At 46.0% G+C, this 18,256-nt stretch overlaps 1 protein-coding gene and 1 pseudogene across 4 annotated transcripts; one reads left to right on the forward strand and one right to left on the reverse strand.

Moving 5' to 3' along the window:
• Positions 1 to 296: 296 nt before the first annotated feature.
• On the reverse strand, positions 297 to 13,824 carry MAP10 (microtubule associated protein 10). Of its 4 annotated transcripts, XR_010022316.1 has the most exons (5): positions 11,568 to 13,824; positions 7,353 to 7,506; positions 5,529 to 6,109; positions 3,649 to 3,798; positions 297 to 3,145 (listed from the first exon to the last, which is right to left on the reverse strand). XR_010022316.1 is itself a non-coding variant. In XM_063082751.1 (3 exons), the coding sequence occupies exons 1-3, from the start codon at positions 13,815 to 13,817 to the stop codon at positions 6,090 to 6,092; spliced, it is 2,424 nt and encodes an 807-aa protein (XP_062938821.1). In that variant the 5' UTR covers positions 13,818 to 13,824; the 3' UTR covers positions 4,574 to 6,089. The 4 variants fall into 4 exon arrangements, 1 of the variants encoding a protein (XP_062938821.1); XR_010022317.1 differs by lacking the exon at positions 3,649 to 3,798 and having other exon boundaries at positions 297 to 3,095; XR_010022315.1 differs by lacking the exon at positions 3,649 to 3,798.
• LOC134366525 (paraneoplastic antigen-like protein 5) lies at positions 2,409 to 3,752 on the forward strand (annotated as a pseudogene).
• Positions 13,825 to 18,256: the final 4,432 nt, after the last annotated feature.

An 18,256-nucleotide genomic window follows, 5' to 3' on the forward strand; every position in this document is an offset into this window, starting at 1 on the left:
AAAATGCAGGAGTGAAGGAGTTGAACTAAATGTTTTCTGAAGAATTTTCTAGCTCCAAATTTCTAATAATTCAAGTTTCTTTTTCTAACAATAATTGTCTAACAATTTCAGCTCCGTTTTAATACCACACTTAAATTCATGACGGTATAGTTATATTCTCAGCACAGAGATGGACACTTCTTTTCGATGTAGGAAAGCATACATCGGTTCAGTAAAAACAATTGCTTAATTGAGCTGGAAGATAATAAAACACACACATGAAAAAGGAAGGGCTAAAACAGAGCAATTTCTCACTTCTGGGTATTTATTCAAATAAATTAAAATCAGGATCTCAAACAGGAATCAGCACTCCCATGTTCATTGCAGCATCAGTCACAATAGCCAAGATGTGCAAACAACCTAAATGTCCACTGACAGATGAATGGATAAAGAAAACATGTAAAGACATACAATGGGATATATTATTTGGTTTTAAGAAAGATGGAAATTCTGCAATATGGGACAACATTGATGAACGTGGAGGACAGTACACTAAGTGAAATAACCTGGTCACAGAAAGACAAATGTGAGTCCACTTGTACGAGGCATCTAAAATAGTCCAGTGCATAAAATCCAAGACTGGCATGGTTGTCAGGGGCTGGGGGCGGGGGGATGGAAAGTTGTAATCACCCGGCATAAAGTTTCAGTCGAGCTAGTCGAATGAGCTCCAGACTTTGTGCTCAGCAATCATGTGTTGTACAAGTTAACACTTGCTAAGAGGGAAGATCTCATACCGTATGTTCTCGCCACAATAAGATAACAACAAATAGAAAAAATTGGAATTTACCATTGCTGTCCCCTCTGATTCTGAAAATGACATTAGGAGTATTGAAGGAACATTACTTTTCTGAGGCTTATTGCTGAGAGCCTTCCAGTTTCTCTGGGGAAGTGACAAAGATGATGGACATGGGAACAGCCCCAGTCCCCGCATCTGAGTGGGTGTGTAGCTCGCAGGGTCCCCGTGAAGAGGAGGGAGATCGTGGGAGCCCCTTACAGGCTGCAAAGCCCTAGTCAGGGGAGGGAGATGTTAGTGCTAAAATTAATGAATACAATGGAAACCATGTTACCATGTTCCTTTTTTTTTTTTTTTTTTTTTTTTAGCACTTCTGTCATCCAGTGAGAAGTGAGGCCATCATTTAGTGAGACCCTGCCTCCCACACTGGTTCTGAGAGGCCGACACTAGGAACCCACGTGGTGATTGAGGAGGAAGGAAGGGGCACCAAGAAGTCACGTGCTGCAGAAAAGCAGCACCAGACTGGAAGGAAGCTTTATCTGAAACGGAAGTTCTGTCTTCCTAGAGACCTGAATTCTGGCTGTTACAGAGAATATCCAGGACATGGAGCCCTTTGTTAACAAAAAAAAAGACGTTTACACCCAGTGCTTTCTCAGGAGATTAGAAAGATCTTTAAAACCTCAGGTTAACAAATGCTTTTCTGGCTCTGCTCTCTCTGCTTCCACCATCTTGCAATGTGAGACCCATGCATCACTGTCACCACCGCCGGATGGACTTTGGACTTCCCAGTCTCAGAAACTAGTTGCAGCAGAGAAACCCCAACAGTGCCATGCCTAGTGGAGCCTTGAGAGCAGGACTGCCATGGAGACCCCAGACCTGTGGAGCAACCAGTGTGCAATGCAGACTGGGAGAGCTAAAGCATCACCTGAGACCAGCAAAGCCACAGGAGCAGAGCTGCCTTAAGACTTGGGGACCCAACCCCCACACCAGCGTGCAGAGGAGGTCAAACATGGAGTCAAGGCCATTGAATGCACACATGACAAAATAAAAGCATCACTCCTACCTCACCAACGTGAGTACCATGCTGTTCACATTAACAGTTTAAAAGGCCTCGTGGCCCAGTCTGCATCGCGGCAGCAGCAGGGCCATACACATGGTGTCTGCACTGCACGGATGCTCTGACCTGAAGGCACCTCCAGCAGCAGCCCCCAGTTGGGTAGTTTCCTGTATCTCTGTACCAGAGTCCTTGTGGTGACTTAGAATTGGCACCACCTGAGCTGGGAGACATGGACCAGAATCACACCAAAATACCTCTGTCTTGCTCTGGATAGATCTAGTGTAGCAAGACCCGTTACCTCTGGATCTGCCTGACTGGACAGAGCTAGAGGGCAGACCAAGTGTTGAGTGCTAGTGGAATCGGAATCGCAGCAGCATCTGAACTGCTAGCGGGACCCGACTCAGCAGGGCGTCCACAGCACACGGATTTCAAGGAGGAATCCACAGAAAAAGGAGGCTGTGGAAACCTGGGACACTTCTGCCTTCCTCCTTGGCATTGGCTCAGAATTATCTGAGTCCTGGTGAAGCACTGAGCTCATTACTGCCCTAGTATTAGATCAATCCATAGGCAGTAAGAGAAATGGCAGTGACACCGTTAGAAGATTGGTGCAAGGGCATGGACCTGGATCCCAGGAAGGCCCTATTGATCACGGGCATCCCCATGGAGTATAGTGAGGCTGAAATTAAAGAGACCATGAAGGCAGGCTTGCAGCCCCTGTGTGCGTACAGGGTGCTGGGCAGAATGTTCCTAAGGGAAGACAATGCCACAGGCAGTCCTCATCGAGTTGGCTGACACTGTCAATTATGTTACGATCCCTAGTCAGATACCAGGAAATGGGGCACCTGAGAGGTGGTGGTAAAACCCCTTAACTCAGATGAAGACTTTATCAATAGACTGAACTACTTCCTGAAAGATGAGGGCTGGAGAACGGTAGATGTGGCCAAAGCCCTGGCCTATAGCACCTTGGCCCCTGAGGACATGGAGCTAGAGGCTCGAGCCAAGTCAGACCACCAGTTTTGCAGGCTCTGGAAGAAAGCATGTGGTACCGAAAACTGAAAGTGCTTTCCCAGGCCCAGGCGAAGAGACCTCTGAAGGGTGGCTGGAGCAGGTCACTGAGATGATGCTGATGTGGCAAGTGTCTGAGGTGGAGAAGAGGCGCGGTCTGCTGGAGAGCTTAGGCGGCCCTGCGCTGTCCATCATCCGGGTGCTCTGGGCCAACAATGACTCTATCACTGTGGAGCAGTGCCTGGACTCCCTGAAGCAGATCTTTGGGAATAAAGAGGACTTCAGAACCTCTCAGTTAGGTTTCTTCAGACCTTTCAGAAGACCGAAGAGAAAGTCTCTGCTTACTTACTGTGCTTAGAGCCCCTCCTGCAGAAAGCCATGCAGCACAGCCTCTTACAGCAAAGCACAGACATGACTCGCCTGAAACATTTTCTCACTAGGGCCTCCGTGACCAACACCCTCTGAGACAAGCTCCAGCTCCTGGATCAGCAAGAGTGTCCTCCCACTTTTATGGCGCTAATGAAACTCATCGGAGATGAAGAGAAGCGGGAGACCACCATGGCGGTGACGGAGAAGCAGAGTCGTGTGGGAAGGGGCCAGAGGGCCTCGGGTAGGCAGGCAGTAGTGGGGGGCCTCGGGCAGGCATTCCCAGCAGCTCAGGTCACCATGCAGGCAGGGTCTTTTGGCGAGAGCAGCAGCCAGACCCTGCAGGAAGGGGCTCGCCCATCAATGCAGCACAGGCGACTGCTGTGCAGCCACAGCACTGGGGACAAAGGCCACGGCTAGGCAGCATGTGCCGTGGCTGAAAACAAACCTCCATTAACGTGGAGGCCACAGCTTGTAGTAGAAGAGTCAGCAGCATCGGGAAATGAGACGGGGAATGGGGCCGTGAGCCACCCCGAGCCCTACGAGCCCTAGGCTCAGAAGAGCCAGGCACTGCTTCTCCTTGTAGGCAGCAGAGACACTGTAGCAAGAGGAAGGGACAGCCCAGGCCAACAACAGTTGACTTGAGGTGGGCAGAGGGGCAGGGCAGCCAGGCCCAGGCCCTGCCCCCTCCTCCTCCACCAGCTGGAAGGGATTCCACCAACCAAGACCAAACCCCACGTGACTCATGGAAGGCCCTGACAAGGTGCCAGACATGCAAGTGGGGAGCTGCTGCACCCAGCACATGGGGTGCCCAAGCCTCGGGTGGGGACCCCAGCAAAATTGAGGCTCAAGAAGTTATGGCTGGGCCGAGCCCGTGGTGCACTCGGTAGAGTGCTGTGCTGGGAGCGCAGCGACGCTCCCGCCGCGGGTTCGGATCCTATATAGGAATGACCGGTGCACTCACTGGCTGAGTGCGGGTCACGAAAAAAAAGACAAAAAAAAAAAAAAAAAGAAGTTATGGCTGAGGGCTCTGGCCCAAGCATGAGCCCAGTCATCTGGCCAGCCCCTAACGCCCACCCTGTGCACTCTGAGCTAAAATAAACATGCTCGTGGGCCCCCCAGGCAGTGTGGGGCCTGGAAGAGCCTGCCCAGGGACTGCCCCAGCCAGAAGGAGCCAGTGCTGGCAAGGAAGAGCTGCCAAGCAGAGAAGTAATACCCTGGAGGGGAGGCTTCAGGGTCCAGCCTAGATTTTGGACGTGACCAGGGTCACTGTGCACACAATAAGCACAAAATAGTCACTGGCCTTGTCTTCCACTCCAGCACCAAACCCCTTCCCCCCTTCCCTTTACAAGAAGCCTCGTGACTTAAACAGAAACCCTTTTGCTTCTGCAAGGGTGCATTTCTCCACCCTGGTTGCATAGTTTCTCCATTAACGTAACGCCCCTCCTTGGTTGTAGAAGCCAGCCCCTGGCACCCTATATAAGCTCTACCACCCCCACACCTGGTGCTGCCTTCCATTTTGAGGGCAGTCCCGGGCTGCCCATCGCTTTGCGCGTAGCCCGAGTCTCTCAGCTCACTTTCTTTCAAGGATCATCTCCACTGCTCTAGGGGAGCCCCAGGCAGGGAGCACCCTTGAGCTGAGGGCAGCAGACACAAAGGCCCAGGGAGCCCCATGCCAGCTGAGAGGCAGTTTTCTCCCTCTGCAGCCTGACAGGGCTCTGTGGGCAAAAAGACCGAAGACTGGGAGTAGAAGACCCCCAGGCAGGGGTGCTGGGTATCTGGTGGGCCATTGTCCCCACAGCTGGCTTCGGCCAGAGTGGGGGTGCAGGAAGAATTTGTTCCAAAGCAAGAGGAGGAAGAGGAGTGGGGGTGTTGTCTCGTTCTGTTGTGTTTGTGCAGAGCCACAGGAGAGAGAAGGCAAGGGGAACCTGGGACTGTCACAGTGGACCACAGCTGAGCACCCGTGGATGACGAGCCCTGCCCCACACCCCACCACCTCGGGCAGCTGTGCTGGAGGCCCCCCTGAGTGGCCGGCCAAGGCTGGACGAGGGACCTGAAGACAGCTGCCACCTGCACTGGACTGGGAGACATTAGGGGAAAGAGGCCATTTCAAGGGTGCCAGCTGCCTGGGTCTCCCAAGAGGGGTCCTCCCATTCCCGGTCCCAGGGCAGGCTGATCCCTTCTCTGGGAAGCCCACCCTTATCTGTGTTGGCCCCAGAATGATTCACATATCAAGCAAGCGCTCCCATTCCCCCCCAACCCCCACTGCCATCGTTTCTGTGCAAAGCCGTGAGGCCCATGTCCACCCCGGGGCGCATCCTGTCCTACCTGGTCAGCAACCTCTGGGCCCGGGCACGTGCTGTGAGCTTCTGGGCGAGGAACCAAGGCTCTCCTGGCTCTAGTCGTGTCGCCAGCTCTACCTCTACTTTCTCAGTGTAGATTCAGGCCACCGGCTGCTTGTTCTTGTGGGGATGCATGTGATATTATCTGAGCAGTTCCTCCTGGAGACCCTGAGCTCTGACGTTCAACATGTTGTTACTCGTGCCTTGGTTTCCTCTGCTCAGTGGCGTGTTTCCTCCCGTGTTCTCCAGTGTCCTGTGACTGTCCTGTGCAGGCCGTAGGGCAGGACCTGGCCCAGCGGGTCAGCCCAGGAGGGGGATCCCTCAAGTGAGTGGACATTGCCAGAGTCCACCGTCCTGGCCAGAGGAAAATCCGGGGGCCCTAAGGAAGGGAGAAGGTGGCAGGAGGGCCACAGCATGAGGGACAGATGTGGCACCTGGTCAGGAACCCCGGGAGGAGGGGGCCACGGGACCTATGGCCTCTCGTGGTCATTAGGAGTTCCTCTCTGTGATGTCTTCCCCTTCTCAGTGATTCAGCAGATGTTTCTCTTCAATAAAGTTCACTGGATGCTGAAAAAAAAAAAAAAAAACACAAACAAGTACTTGGAAATATTTTTAAAATTCCGAATATTCAAGCAATAATTTTCAGTCCAAGTCTTCTGAACAAAAGGCTCCTCTGCATCTAAAGCAATCCATTATTTTTTATGTCACTCAGTCCAGAATTCAGTCCCTATTCCCTCCGCAGGGCTGACACCGAAATCACAAGTCATGAGATGCGGCACTTGGGGCAACAGATGGGTGGGAGATGCTGTAACGGAACAGTTTCCCTTAATAAGACAAAATGCAAAACTCCCAGGTCTTCAGGAGAGAACAACTGGAAGAGAAGTCTCTGGGTAGAAGGGAGCGGCGTCCAAGAGCCCCTGTGTCTTTTTTTCTCTGTCTTTCGTGAGGTAGACTCTGGGTAACCTGCTTCTCCTTTAGGATTCCAGCTCGATTATGAGCCACAACCAAAAGCATATCCTATCGCTCTTATAGCCCAACCAGAAGATCCTTCAGAACGAACTCTACTAAAACCGAGAAAAAGGAAATAAACAAAACACACAATATTCTACAGTCGAACTGCAAGCACAGCTGATCCTGCAGTCACCAGCTCACTCACTGACTCATGGACCTCTTCCATACCACGTTTGTTCTTTCCGACACATGCCCTTCAGCTGCTACCTTGTCTTTCTATCACTCCGGAGCTTGTCTAATCTCCTATCCTGTCCTGTTCCTGGACAAGGACGAGCAATTCTTTTGTAAACCCAAACCTTTTCACGGATTCCTGCTGTCACGGGTCCTACTCAGTCACAATATCTGGTTTGAAAGCTAAGTCTCCTCCCTTCCCAACTCGTTCTATGAGCTCTGGCTATTTTATTACAATGCATCATGACGGCCCCTTCCCCACTCACCCCATCCTGACCCCCAGGGCGTTTAAAAGAAAGGAGCAAACACTTCTGTATACCTCCTATGAAAAGACGTGAATATACAGACAGGAAAAACAAAGCAAAACAAGACCTTTCAGGAGGTTTCCTGTAGGAGGGGCCCCGCACCCAGGGTTGCAGGGAGGCGCTCTGCACTGATGCACCACTTTATGACTATTTTAGACAATTCTGCCATTACTTATGCTCTGGCTCAGTTCCCTCTCTTACAGAACGGTAGGGAGGCTTTGTGCCTCCCCTGCCCCCAGCACTGCACAGAGCTAGATGCCCCACTTGGCTTTAAGTTCTGAGAAGGGATCCTGCCTGGTTTTGTGGTTCTGCTGCTCTCTCACCTGAACAGTCTCCTTCCCATGGCCAGAAGCCTCTATGCCGCCTCTTCCATCTCCGCAAACTTCTTTGCCTTGCTGTGCAAGGGGAGAGTTGTTGAAGCCTTTTCGAAGGCGGAGGTGATTTCCCGACTGAAGTTTTAATGGAAAATACATCCCCCTAGGGTGGGAATACAGATACCATGGTTCATTCCTGGAATGGCATTAAATACACCTGCCAACACTCACATTCACTGTCATATATGCCATACCCAAATTACTCGATTCGATCCTGAAACCAATTCCATAATGAAGAAATCGTGTCCAAGAGACAATATTACATAGTCAAGGATGCACCTCCATTCATCTGTCTCTAAAGACCAGGTTTATACCACTTTAACTTGCCCCTAGGGTTAGCAGTCTCCCCAGTAAAATGGAGACACACTTTGGATATGACTTGGTGCCAAAAGCAAAAACATACTCACCTGTCTCTTTGGCCCCACACCTTTTCTAGTAGATAACCTTTGGTCCAGGCCCAGTTTCTCCACTGTACTCAGGGTTCTGTTTCTGCCCCGTGACCTCTTTTGCTCCCAAGCCCTGAGCCTGAAGTTTATCTGATGCTCTGTTAGAAAACGATCTCATTTCTGCCGCAGAACCCTCATGCTGAAGCACCCTGTGTTGAAGAGGAATTTCTAATAGAGTTTTTTCACCAACCTAATCCTACTCACTCATCTTTGTATCCTCCAGAAGTTCCTCAAACTGTCCTGTCCGTTGCCAGCATCTTCCTTGTTTTCCAGGGTTCATTCTTTTTATTACATCTCTTCTGCTGTTTTAGTGGGATTTTAGAAGGAAAGGACTATAACTTTTCCTTAGTAGACAATTTTAAAGCAAAAAACTTTTATCTGAATTTCCTGATTTTTTCTAGATTAATTTTCTAGATACGTTAGTATGACAGAGACTTAACAAGTGTTTGGAAAATAAGGAAATACTTCGGCAACACAATGATGCTCACCCTGAAATCTGTTACCTCCTAGAACCACGGTTAGATCGCAGGAGAAAATCAGTAAGAATGCCTTGGTCCTCGGCTAAGCAAGTTCTCCTTGTATCGTCTTAGGTCAAAAGTTAGAGCAGAAGGATCCAGCAAGTCTTGGCCCCTATACTGACATTGTGTACAACTCTCTAGAAATTTTAATCCAAATTAAAATATAAACAGCCTGAAGAATGACTATTTCTCTAGGCCTAAGGACAGTTTGACTCAACAAACTCGAAACTATCTTATTTACATGTTGCTGTTTTTGTTATGAAATGTCTTTGCCTTGCCTACAACACAATGTAGCAATTAAAAAACAAGTGGTTTTTTTTTTAACTTATGGTGCTGACCTATGTGTTTGCTACAAATAAATGTCTTGTAAGTATCATTCCATAATAAATCCACTGCCTGTACACACAAAAATATATATAAATTCATTGAGACTGGAAGGAGTGGCTCTCAACAGAAAGCCACAATAACTGCATGACAGAAGTTCAATAACGTTGTTCTTTGTATCTGAAAATGTCATCAACAGCATGCATAGGACTAGAGGAAAAACAACATGTTGTATGCACCTGTGAATGTGTTCATGGTAAGAGTTCAAAGGACTTGTCATGACTGATAGCTGCCTCCTAAATGTAAGCATTAACTCCACATGGAGGTAGGTCCTGAGATCACACCTGTGGCTTACTTTGCTTCTTAGACTCTGTCCCATTCAGCTTTAAAATAAAATGACAGGTCTCCCTTATTTGTGACCTAGAAGCACCACTTCATGTTTCAATAATTTTAAGCAATTGAGATAAATAAGCCTTCACGAGTAGTGATTATTATGAAATTCTTTAAAAGGAGGTTCATAGACTGTAGAATTAATACCATGAAATAGATTATGAATAGGAAGCACTGAATATGTGAAAACAGATATTTTCACTAGAATTAGGCTGGAAAAACCAATACCACAATGCTAGAAATAAGAATTCATGAAATAACTCAAGGAGAAGCTTGTTCAGCTACTCAGCTTTGTAATTAAAAGTTCTTTGGTTTCTGTTGTGCCTTAGACACGCTGAAACCATCGTTTTCCTCACCTGCTCTCATCATGACAATGACTTATTCTCAGCCAAATAAAACGATTTTTAAGGAATTATTTCTTTGACGTTCCAATATTATTTATATTTTTGTTTCTTCCATAGTAAAAAATAATTGTTATTAAACTATTTACACAGATGTCATCATTTGACTATCTAGCTACAGTACCTGGCATTAAGTTATTTTGACCTTGTGAAATAATATACCATACACTTTATATTTACTGAAATACGAAGATCATAGCCACTAGCCATTAAAAAACTTTCATATTTCAAAACTTTTTCGGGCATAATTTCTGTGCCTCTAGGTAATTATTTTCAATAATTTAAAATATTCAAAATGTCATGACTACTTACTGGTGCTCACTTATAACCTAAAATTCTCTTGTTCCTATTACTAAGGACTTTATTATTATGCTTGGCATTTGACACTCTCTACAATTTAGGACTCTTCTTACTCAACAAATTTCCTTTCTACCACTTGTAGCATGAACCTATTATTCTAATCAAGATAATATTCTCGCTGTCCTATCAACACACCATGTTTATTCCCATCATTTTTTAATTCATATAATTCCCCAAAATGTAACATCCTCTTCTCTTCTTACCACCTATCTAAATCCTCTTATTATGGTCATTCAGAATATCTATATAATTGCTTAATTACTCATAAAGAAAGGAAAATTAGGACCGCTCTCATACATTCAAAAATATTAGATATATTAAAAGGTCTAAAAATTAAATATAACACAGAAGAAAATATATGTAAATATTTGAACACAGAATAAGGACTAAATATAAAACCAATGGAAGAAATTATAAAGAAATGATCCCTAGACCTCATAAAAACAAACTTGCATACATTAAAAATAATTACTGAACAACCTGAAATGACTAACAATAAACTCAACTTTATAAAGAAACTGTATAAGAAGACACCTTTTCTAGTTTCCCCCTCCAAGTACTTTTAAAGAACACCTGAAGGTTGTTTATACCCAGCAAAGCAAAACAAAAATATTACAGTCAAACATGTCTCCAGTAAGGATTTTCTGCAATTTTTAGGGTCTCTGTTGTTTCCACTGTTTAGTCCTATTCCCTCCCATAAGTATTTTAAATGCCCGGCCTTCATTCATTTCTTCAACAACTGTTTTTACTGCACCCCAACCACGTGCCGGGCACTGTACTAGACACTGAGACAACATTGATGTGTAGAAGAGATACGGTCCCTTTGGTCACAGAACTTAAGCCTAGTGGAAGATAAACATTAATCAAGTAATCACACAAATTGTGTTTTTTTAAAAAAGATACAGAGCACTATGACAGCATATAAAAGAAACTTCACCTACTGGGGACATGAGACATGTACATATCAAGGAAGACTTCTTAAATAAATAAGACTGTAAGCTCTTCTAACAGCAGGGGCTATATCTTAAATAGTTTTGTACCTTCTTCATGCATCTTATACAGTACGTCTTCTATATTTCTTAAATTACTTATTCTCATTGAAATGAGAATATCCTAATTAACTAGCATTCTTTTTTCAATGGCACACACGAATTCATCTTCAGGATAATCAATACTTTAGGTTAGATACTTTGAGAGAGATAGTTTAAAACGATAGATACTTTCATTCTTATAAGATTAAACAACTTAAAAAGAAATCTTACCTAGGTTGTGAGGTGATTTCAGTATTATCAGATTTAAAGGCAGAATACCATTGAAACATCAAAGGAATGGCTAACTTATATTTTTAAAAAGAATTATTCACATAAATTTGTGTACTAAAATAATGCAAAGAGTTGTGTTTTTTTTTTTGTTTTTTTTTTAAAGCACATATTTTTACATCGTATATCCTGGAAATTTATTTACTACTAGTTCACAAATATCTTTGCATTGCTTGGAAATATTTAGTGAACCAAAGTCATCATTATCTTCTTCAAAGTGATCTGATATACTGCTATCCAGGACCTTAAGTTCTGACAAATTACATGGCAGATAAGAACTCTCTTGAGATGTCCGCAGTGACTGGCTTTTTTCTAAGGATTTGCAACCAGTTCTTGTTTTAAGTTTAACAGAGATGTCTTGATCTCTCTTTGCAACTTTAGAATTATGCCTACTACTTTGGTCTACCTGGTTTTCCTTTTCCTCAGTCCAAAGTGATGAAGACGAATAACTGGTAGAGACAATAGATGTTTCCTCCAAACCTTTATCCTGGATCTTTGAAATATGAGATCTTCTACATGAGAGTACTGGCGATCCAGCTGAAAACGGGGGGCTAGGAATAGAACTCTTTCCACTACTATTTTTCCTTATGGACAATCCCGCTTCACTAGACTGACTTGTACGTTGACTGCATTTTGGATTTTCTGCTCCTGGACTGCCTTTGTGAGCTTGTAAACTTCTGCTGGTGTCCTCGGTGGTACAGAAATCTTCAGAATAGCAAGGGCTGGTGAAGTCATCTGAAAACTTCAGTTCTGAGATGCTCTCATTGCAGCTACTTGAGCTGTTTTCCCTCCTCTCTGCAGTAAGAATGTTGTCATCTGTGGTTTCGACCTGCCTATCACCTATTTCTTTATCTGCTACAATTCTGTCAACAGTAGCATCTTGTCGGGAGACACTTGGAGTTTGTACTTTCATTTCCACTTTTCCTCCCAAAATATTTGTCTGAGTAAACCTTTCTGGAATAATGGAATTTATGGTACTCACGACTTCTTCCAGTGTACCATTATTGGCTCTATTTTCACCAGAATCAACTGTCTTTTTCTCAATTGTACATTTCAGTTTATTTTCTTTAGTTGTGCTGGGCTCAGCAAAAACGCCACCACTTTGCCTTGAGGTATCACCATTTTCAACAAAAGATCCATCTGAATCGAAACACTTCTCCTCGAGCAGTTGGTGTGGCTTCTGACTTTGTTCTGTAAAGCTTAGCACTTTCACCTGGGATGACGGGATTCTGAATTTTGCACCCGACATTTGTGTTTGCATTTTTCTATGCTGTTCTCTCTTTTCATGTATTGCCAACATTGCAGGGTTTGTCTGCTTCAAACGCAGTCTCAGTGTCTTGGTTAAGCCATAAAGAGGCCTCCCCCTTGAAACTCTTTTTTGGGGAGCACCACTGTTCTTTTCAAGACATTTACCTTTCTTAAGGGTATCAACCTGGTTCTTTCCACAGTGGGCATTCACTGACTTTTCATGTTCCCCCATAGAAAGCTTATCCTTCTCAGATGCAGATGGACACACGGATTTGGCAGAAGATTCTGGTGCCTTCTTATCCTCGGTTCTATATAACCAGGCTAAGTGAGGATGCACATGAGCAGCGCTTGCCATGGGTTGGTTGGACAACAAGGATAACTCAACCAACAAAGCATTTAACAAAGGCAGCTGACTTATTGTATTAATTCTACTTTGTTCAGTTTGAGGGCAACATGCAGTCTGGTTCATTGCCCCCATATCCTGAATAGGTGGAGGATTTATAGGTACTGGAGAGCTTTCCGGCGGTGCAGAAATAGTATGTTTCAGAGGACTCGTATGTGTTGGGGGCTTTACAAGGTTTTCTTCCGGAAAAGCATCATCCAGTTTCTCGGGGACATGCATTTGAGTCTCGATGGTGATTTTACCTGGTGCAGGAGGCGTCTTTCCTTGGGTGAAATGAGTGTAATACAGAGGAGGAGGGCAAAACGTGTTGGTTTCCATGTCCAGCTCTGTGACATCCTGGTCGATGGGGCTGATACTCCTCCCCCCGCTGGCACGGGAACGAGTGGCCGCAGAGGTGGCTTCGCCATTCCGCACAGGACCCGCGCTGTCCGAGCCGGCCTCGCCGGGGAGCAAAACCTCCTCCAGCTCCTTCTGCGCTTCCGGGGATTCGGAGCCCCCCAGAGGCCGTTCGGCGTCTCCCGGGTCTGGCTCCGGGGCCGGCGGCCGCTCGGGGGCGCCCAGCTCGGTCAGGCGATAGACCAGCTCCACGTCCCCGACCCGCCGCCCCGCGGGGCCGCGCAGGGCGAAGCGCGCGCGGCGGGGCTGGGGGAGCGCGGCGGCCAGCGGCACGCGGCAAGTGCCCAGCAGGTGTGGGGCGGACGGCGAGCGGCCGGGGGGCTGGTGCAGCAGCAGCGCCAGCAGCGGCGCATGCGCGAGCAGGCGCGGCAGGGCGGCGGCGCTCACGCAGAAGACGCAGGCCTTGCCGCGGCCGAAGCCCAGTACACCAGGCCGCGGCTCCGGGGCGGGCGCGGCGGGGCCGCCCGGCGGGTACACCAGCAGCGTGGGGAAGTCCAGCAGGCGGAAGGCCACGGCCGGGCGCAGGGCGGACGGCGGCGGCGACAGCCCGGCGTCCAGGCGCACCCAGTCCACGAGCAGCTCCAGAGAGAAGAGCCGCTCGACCGCCATCGCCGTTGTTCCGGAGACGCCGACGTGGGTGGTGCCGCGCTCTCGCGAGAGGTGGGGGGAGACGCGGCGTCTCGCGAGAGTTGGGCGGTGTCCTTGAGGGCCCGCACTGAGTCTGCGCGGGGAGCGGTCGGGGGCAGGTGCAGCGCTGGGCGTGGTTGCAGGGAGCTGGGTGTGGCGCGTTTCGCCTCCAGACCTGGGTTAATACAGCTGTGCGAGGGCCAGGCTGAGGCCGTGAGTGGCAACGCGAAGGCCTCCTTTGAGTTTGTTTGTTTGTTTTTTTTAAAGATGACCGGTAAGGGGATCTCCACCCTTGGCTTGGTGTTGTCAGCACCACGCTCAGCCAGTGAGCAAACCGGCCATCCCTATATAGGATCCGAACCCGTGGCCTTGGTGTCATCAGCACCGCACTCTACCGAGTGAGCCACCGGCAGGCCTTGAGTTTGTTTTTGGTTTGTGTTTTTATTACTACAGACCCCATGTAACTTGGGGGTCAGGTCAACTCTAGCTGAGGGACACTGAAAATAAATCAGGATGTGGCCGGATAGGGTGAGACCCCCAAAGAGGGAGGGTCTCAAGCCCCTCGCCAAGAGGGTCCTTGGCTTTGCACAAGAATGAATTCAAGAGCAAGCCAGGTAGCGAAAGTGAGGAAAAGTTTAAGAGAAAGCCCCTCTGAGATGATGTTAAGACCCCCTTCTTCCTTAAGTGAAAGCTTTTATTATCCTTCAAGGGTTACTCAGCCTTAGGGGAAGATACTGTTCCTATTCAGCAGTTCATCATTTACGGTGATCAGCTACACAGTGAACCGTCATATCCTGGGTGCCTATGGAGGATTATTGTGCCCCTTCTTAGAAGTTGCTCCTCCTTTGAGAAAGGGGGCTAAGTCTCATGGTCCTCCTTTGACCAGGTAGTTATTTTTAAAGGTAATGGGCAGACAGGCGGTTCCAAGTCGCCCTGAGGACGGCTTCACTCCTGCCACCTAGTCCTAGTCCTTCTACCCTCCTGTCTCAAGGACTCCCTTCCCAGATCAGACACTAAGGAAAGCCGCCTAATGAACTGTCCACAGTCGGTCTCACCTGTGGCTGCTGTTCTATCCAAAAGATGGAGTTTTCCATCCACTTGACCCCCAGCCTGCTCCTGGGCTATAAATCCCCACTTGTCAAATATGCTATATTCAGAATTGATTCTAGCTCTATACTGAGGTGTCCTTTCCCCTTTTGTAATAGTTCCTGAATAAAATCTGTTTTTACCACTTTACTTTCTGGCTGTAGTTTTCCTTTGATATTATTTCCAGCTGGGCAATCATTGTGTGTGAGAATAATGTTAATGATTCCATTCAACAAAACAAAACAAAACACACACACACACACACACACACACACACACACACACACACACACACACACACACACACACACACACACACACACACACACACACACACACACACACAGATTTCACTGCACTATGCCAGATTTTTGAAGAAACATACTCCTAACCTCAATGAGCTAGCCAGCTGGGAAGACAAGGTCAATGTGTGTAGAGACTTGAATGCTGACATGAGGAATTTGGACTTCATTCTGTATATAATGTTTCAGTGAATAAGTAATAGTCATATCAGTATTTGGAAATGTGGCAGGGGAGGAATACAGAGTATGGATTCTATAAATAAGACTTGGATTCAGAGCAATCTATTAGGAGACTATTGCAGTGGGCTTTGTAAGAGATAATTATGGCCTGAACATAGTTAGGCTCAAGGAAATGAAAAAGAGGTGACAAAAGAGGCATTCGTGATGAATTTGGTGATGGGATAAGAGAAGTTCCAGGTGAATAATATTTGTTGCTGAAGGAGAGACTATTGAGACAGATTTGACAGACAAAAAAAACCCAAAACTTTGGGTTTTGGGAAATATATAGTTTGAGGTGCCTCCTGGGCTTTTTGTGGATGTGTTCAACTTTATACAACTTTATAATTTATAGTAAAATTATATTGCTTTGATGTTTAGAAGAATATTTTAAAGCTCAAGAGAAATTCAGGATTGGAGAAATTTGGTGGTTTAGTGTGAAAACATGAGAGAGAGGTTTTAGTGCAATATATAAACAGAAGATGCTGCTCTGCATTGGAAATCATGCTATACCCTTGCAGAGGACACATATATCAAGTGACATCTTCACTGGATGGATGACAGAGAAATAATGACATACAAGTGGAAAGCAATGACATATTGAGTCCATGTGCGCCAAACACAGTAGACAAAATTCTTCGTAAAAGACATCCTGTGGTAAGACTTTTGAGTAAGGTCAATAGTATGGAATAGTAGAACTTGTATATCTCCTACATACAGATAGAGAAGCCAATGTCCCTCTTCCATAAGGACAGTATTTCTATAACAGGTAAAGTTTCTACAATGGTAATAAATTCTCTACCCGGCTACTCTACATGATATTTATTATATCGCTTATTATATTTTTTATTATATATATTTATATATTTATTATATTTATTATAACATTTATTATTGTGGATAATGCTAAATATAACAAGTAAAACTTCTATGACAAGTAAAATGTTTTATGTTCATAGACCACACAGTGCAGTAGTTGAGAGCCTGGATTCTGGAGACAGACTACCTGGCTCAGATCCTGGCTCTGTGACATTGTACTTGTTCTTAACTCTCTGTGAATCATCTTCCTCATCTGAAAAATGTAGTTATGGTAACTATCTCTAAAAATATGTGTTAAGTGAATTAATAATAAAAAGACAATGCCGAGCACATAGTAAATACCTATTAAAATAAATATTATTTATTACTTGCCACATAGGAGGGTTTTTTGTTGAGTTTTTAAAACATCCTATTATAGTTAGAATATATCATTTATCTGATATGGGCCTATTTTCAATCTGTTAAGGTTTATATGCTCTGCACTCTACCTTTCCTGCAGGAGCTAGTTGTTTTTGGCACAGGTAAAGGCAGGGCTAGGCAAGAGACTATGGATTGATGCACATTAACATTTTGATATATAAACCTGCCGTGCAAAGTTAAGAAGTTTGAATGTTATGTGAGGGCAGTGGGAAGCCAACGTGGGGTTGGCCTGGGTTAGGATATTGGCAGTGGGCATGCAGAGAAATAAATGGACTCAAGAAATATTTAGGAGAGCAATTCCATGTGACTGGTTGATAGGATGTGAAGTGTGAAGGATGGAACCCCAGGATCCTACTCCAGGCAACTGGATTGATTAAACAAAGGAAACCAGGCTTTTTGTAGCTATTGTCCCTGGAGAAGGAGGTGGGGGAGGACACGTGAAAACTATGAGTTTTAGTGTCTGATATGTTGATTGTGAGCTACTGAGAGCTATCCAGGTGGAAAAGTTAGGTTAGATGTATGGTCTGAAACATAGACGAGAGATCTGGGCTGGAAACAGAGGTTAGGAGACATCAAGATGTATATGGTGGCTCAAGTTCCTCACATCAGACCTGAGTAAGTATAGTGATGCGACATTATCTTCTCCCTTTCTGTGTTATCTTGCTCCTGTGCATATTGCAAGACTTTTGCCTCAATCTCTAATGAATTTGCAGGATCAGACATGATGCTAACTACCTTTTCTGGGGGGAATCACTTTAGGGTGGAAAGAGACACATGAAGATAGCATTATTAACTGCGGTGGTATAGCTGTAAGGCAGGACAGGACTCTAATAATTTGGGGAGGAAGCAGCGCTGGATCAGTAAAGCTGGTTGAGCTGCGGGTCTGCTCTGTAGCAGCAGACCTGTGTATGTTGTCACACGGGCTGGAAGAGAAACTCAGACACATGGGGCTGGCAGAAGCCAAGTCCATGCATGGTGGCAGCCTAATCTATTTAGCTTCAGAAAATGGTTAGAATCTCAAGTGCTGTGGAAGGAAGCGAGGTGGCCATCCAGTTGTGTGGGATGAACAAACACTGCTTGGAAGACATGTGTGGCTTGGTGGCCATGGAAATGCCCTTACCCTAGAAGCACAAAATACTAATTCCAGTTCCCACTAGTGAGAGCATCCTGCTGCCTATAGACTTCCTGCCTTAGTCAGGATTAGCTCTAGAACCAGTTGTAACCACCTGTAATTGACAGGACAGAGGGGACTGGAGATGCCCACCCCAGTAGGAGGGTCAAGAGCTCAGGAAGGAGGAGCTTGTGTGGAGCTGCCCAGGAAAAATGGAATTCAACCTCCCTTATTTAAGAATAGCTCTTTACACCCATGCTGGCTTTCTCCATTTAAAAAAATATAACAAAAAGGTCAAAAATATAATAAAAATAATTAAAGCGCTAAAACGAGAGATAATTCTAGAAGGAAAATTTTAAAGGGAAAGGAACGCAGCCTGCAATTTTAAAAACAGAAATGTGAAAAGGCCAAGTTAATGCCTTTTCCCCTTGACCATAGTTAACCCCCAGCAAGTGCTTGTTTGCCAC

Source organism: Cynocephalus volans, chromosome 18 (genome assembly GCF_027409185.1).
Source record: "Cynocephalus volans isolate mCynVol1 chromosome 18, mCynVol1.pri, whole genome shotgun sequence".
In the NCBI taxonomy this organism is placed as follows: Eukaryota; Metazoa; Chordata; class Mammalia; order Dermoptera; family Cynocephalidae; genus Cynocephalus; species Cynocephalus volans.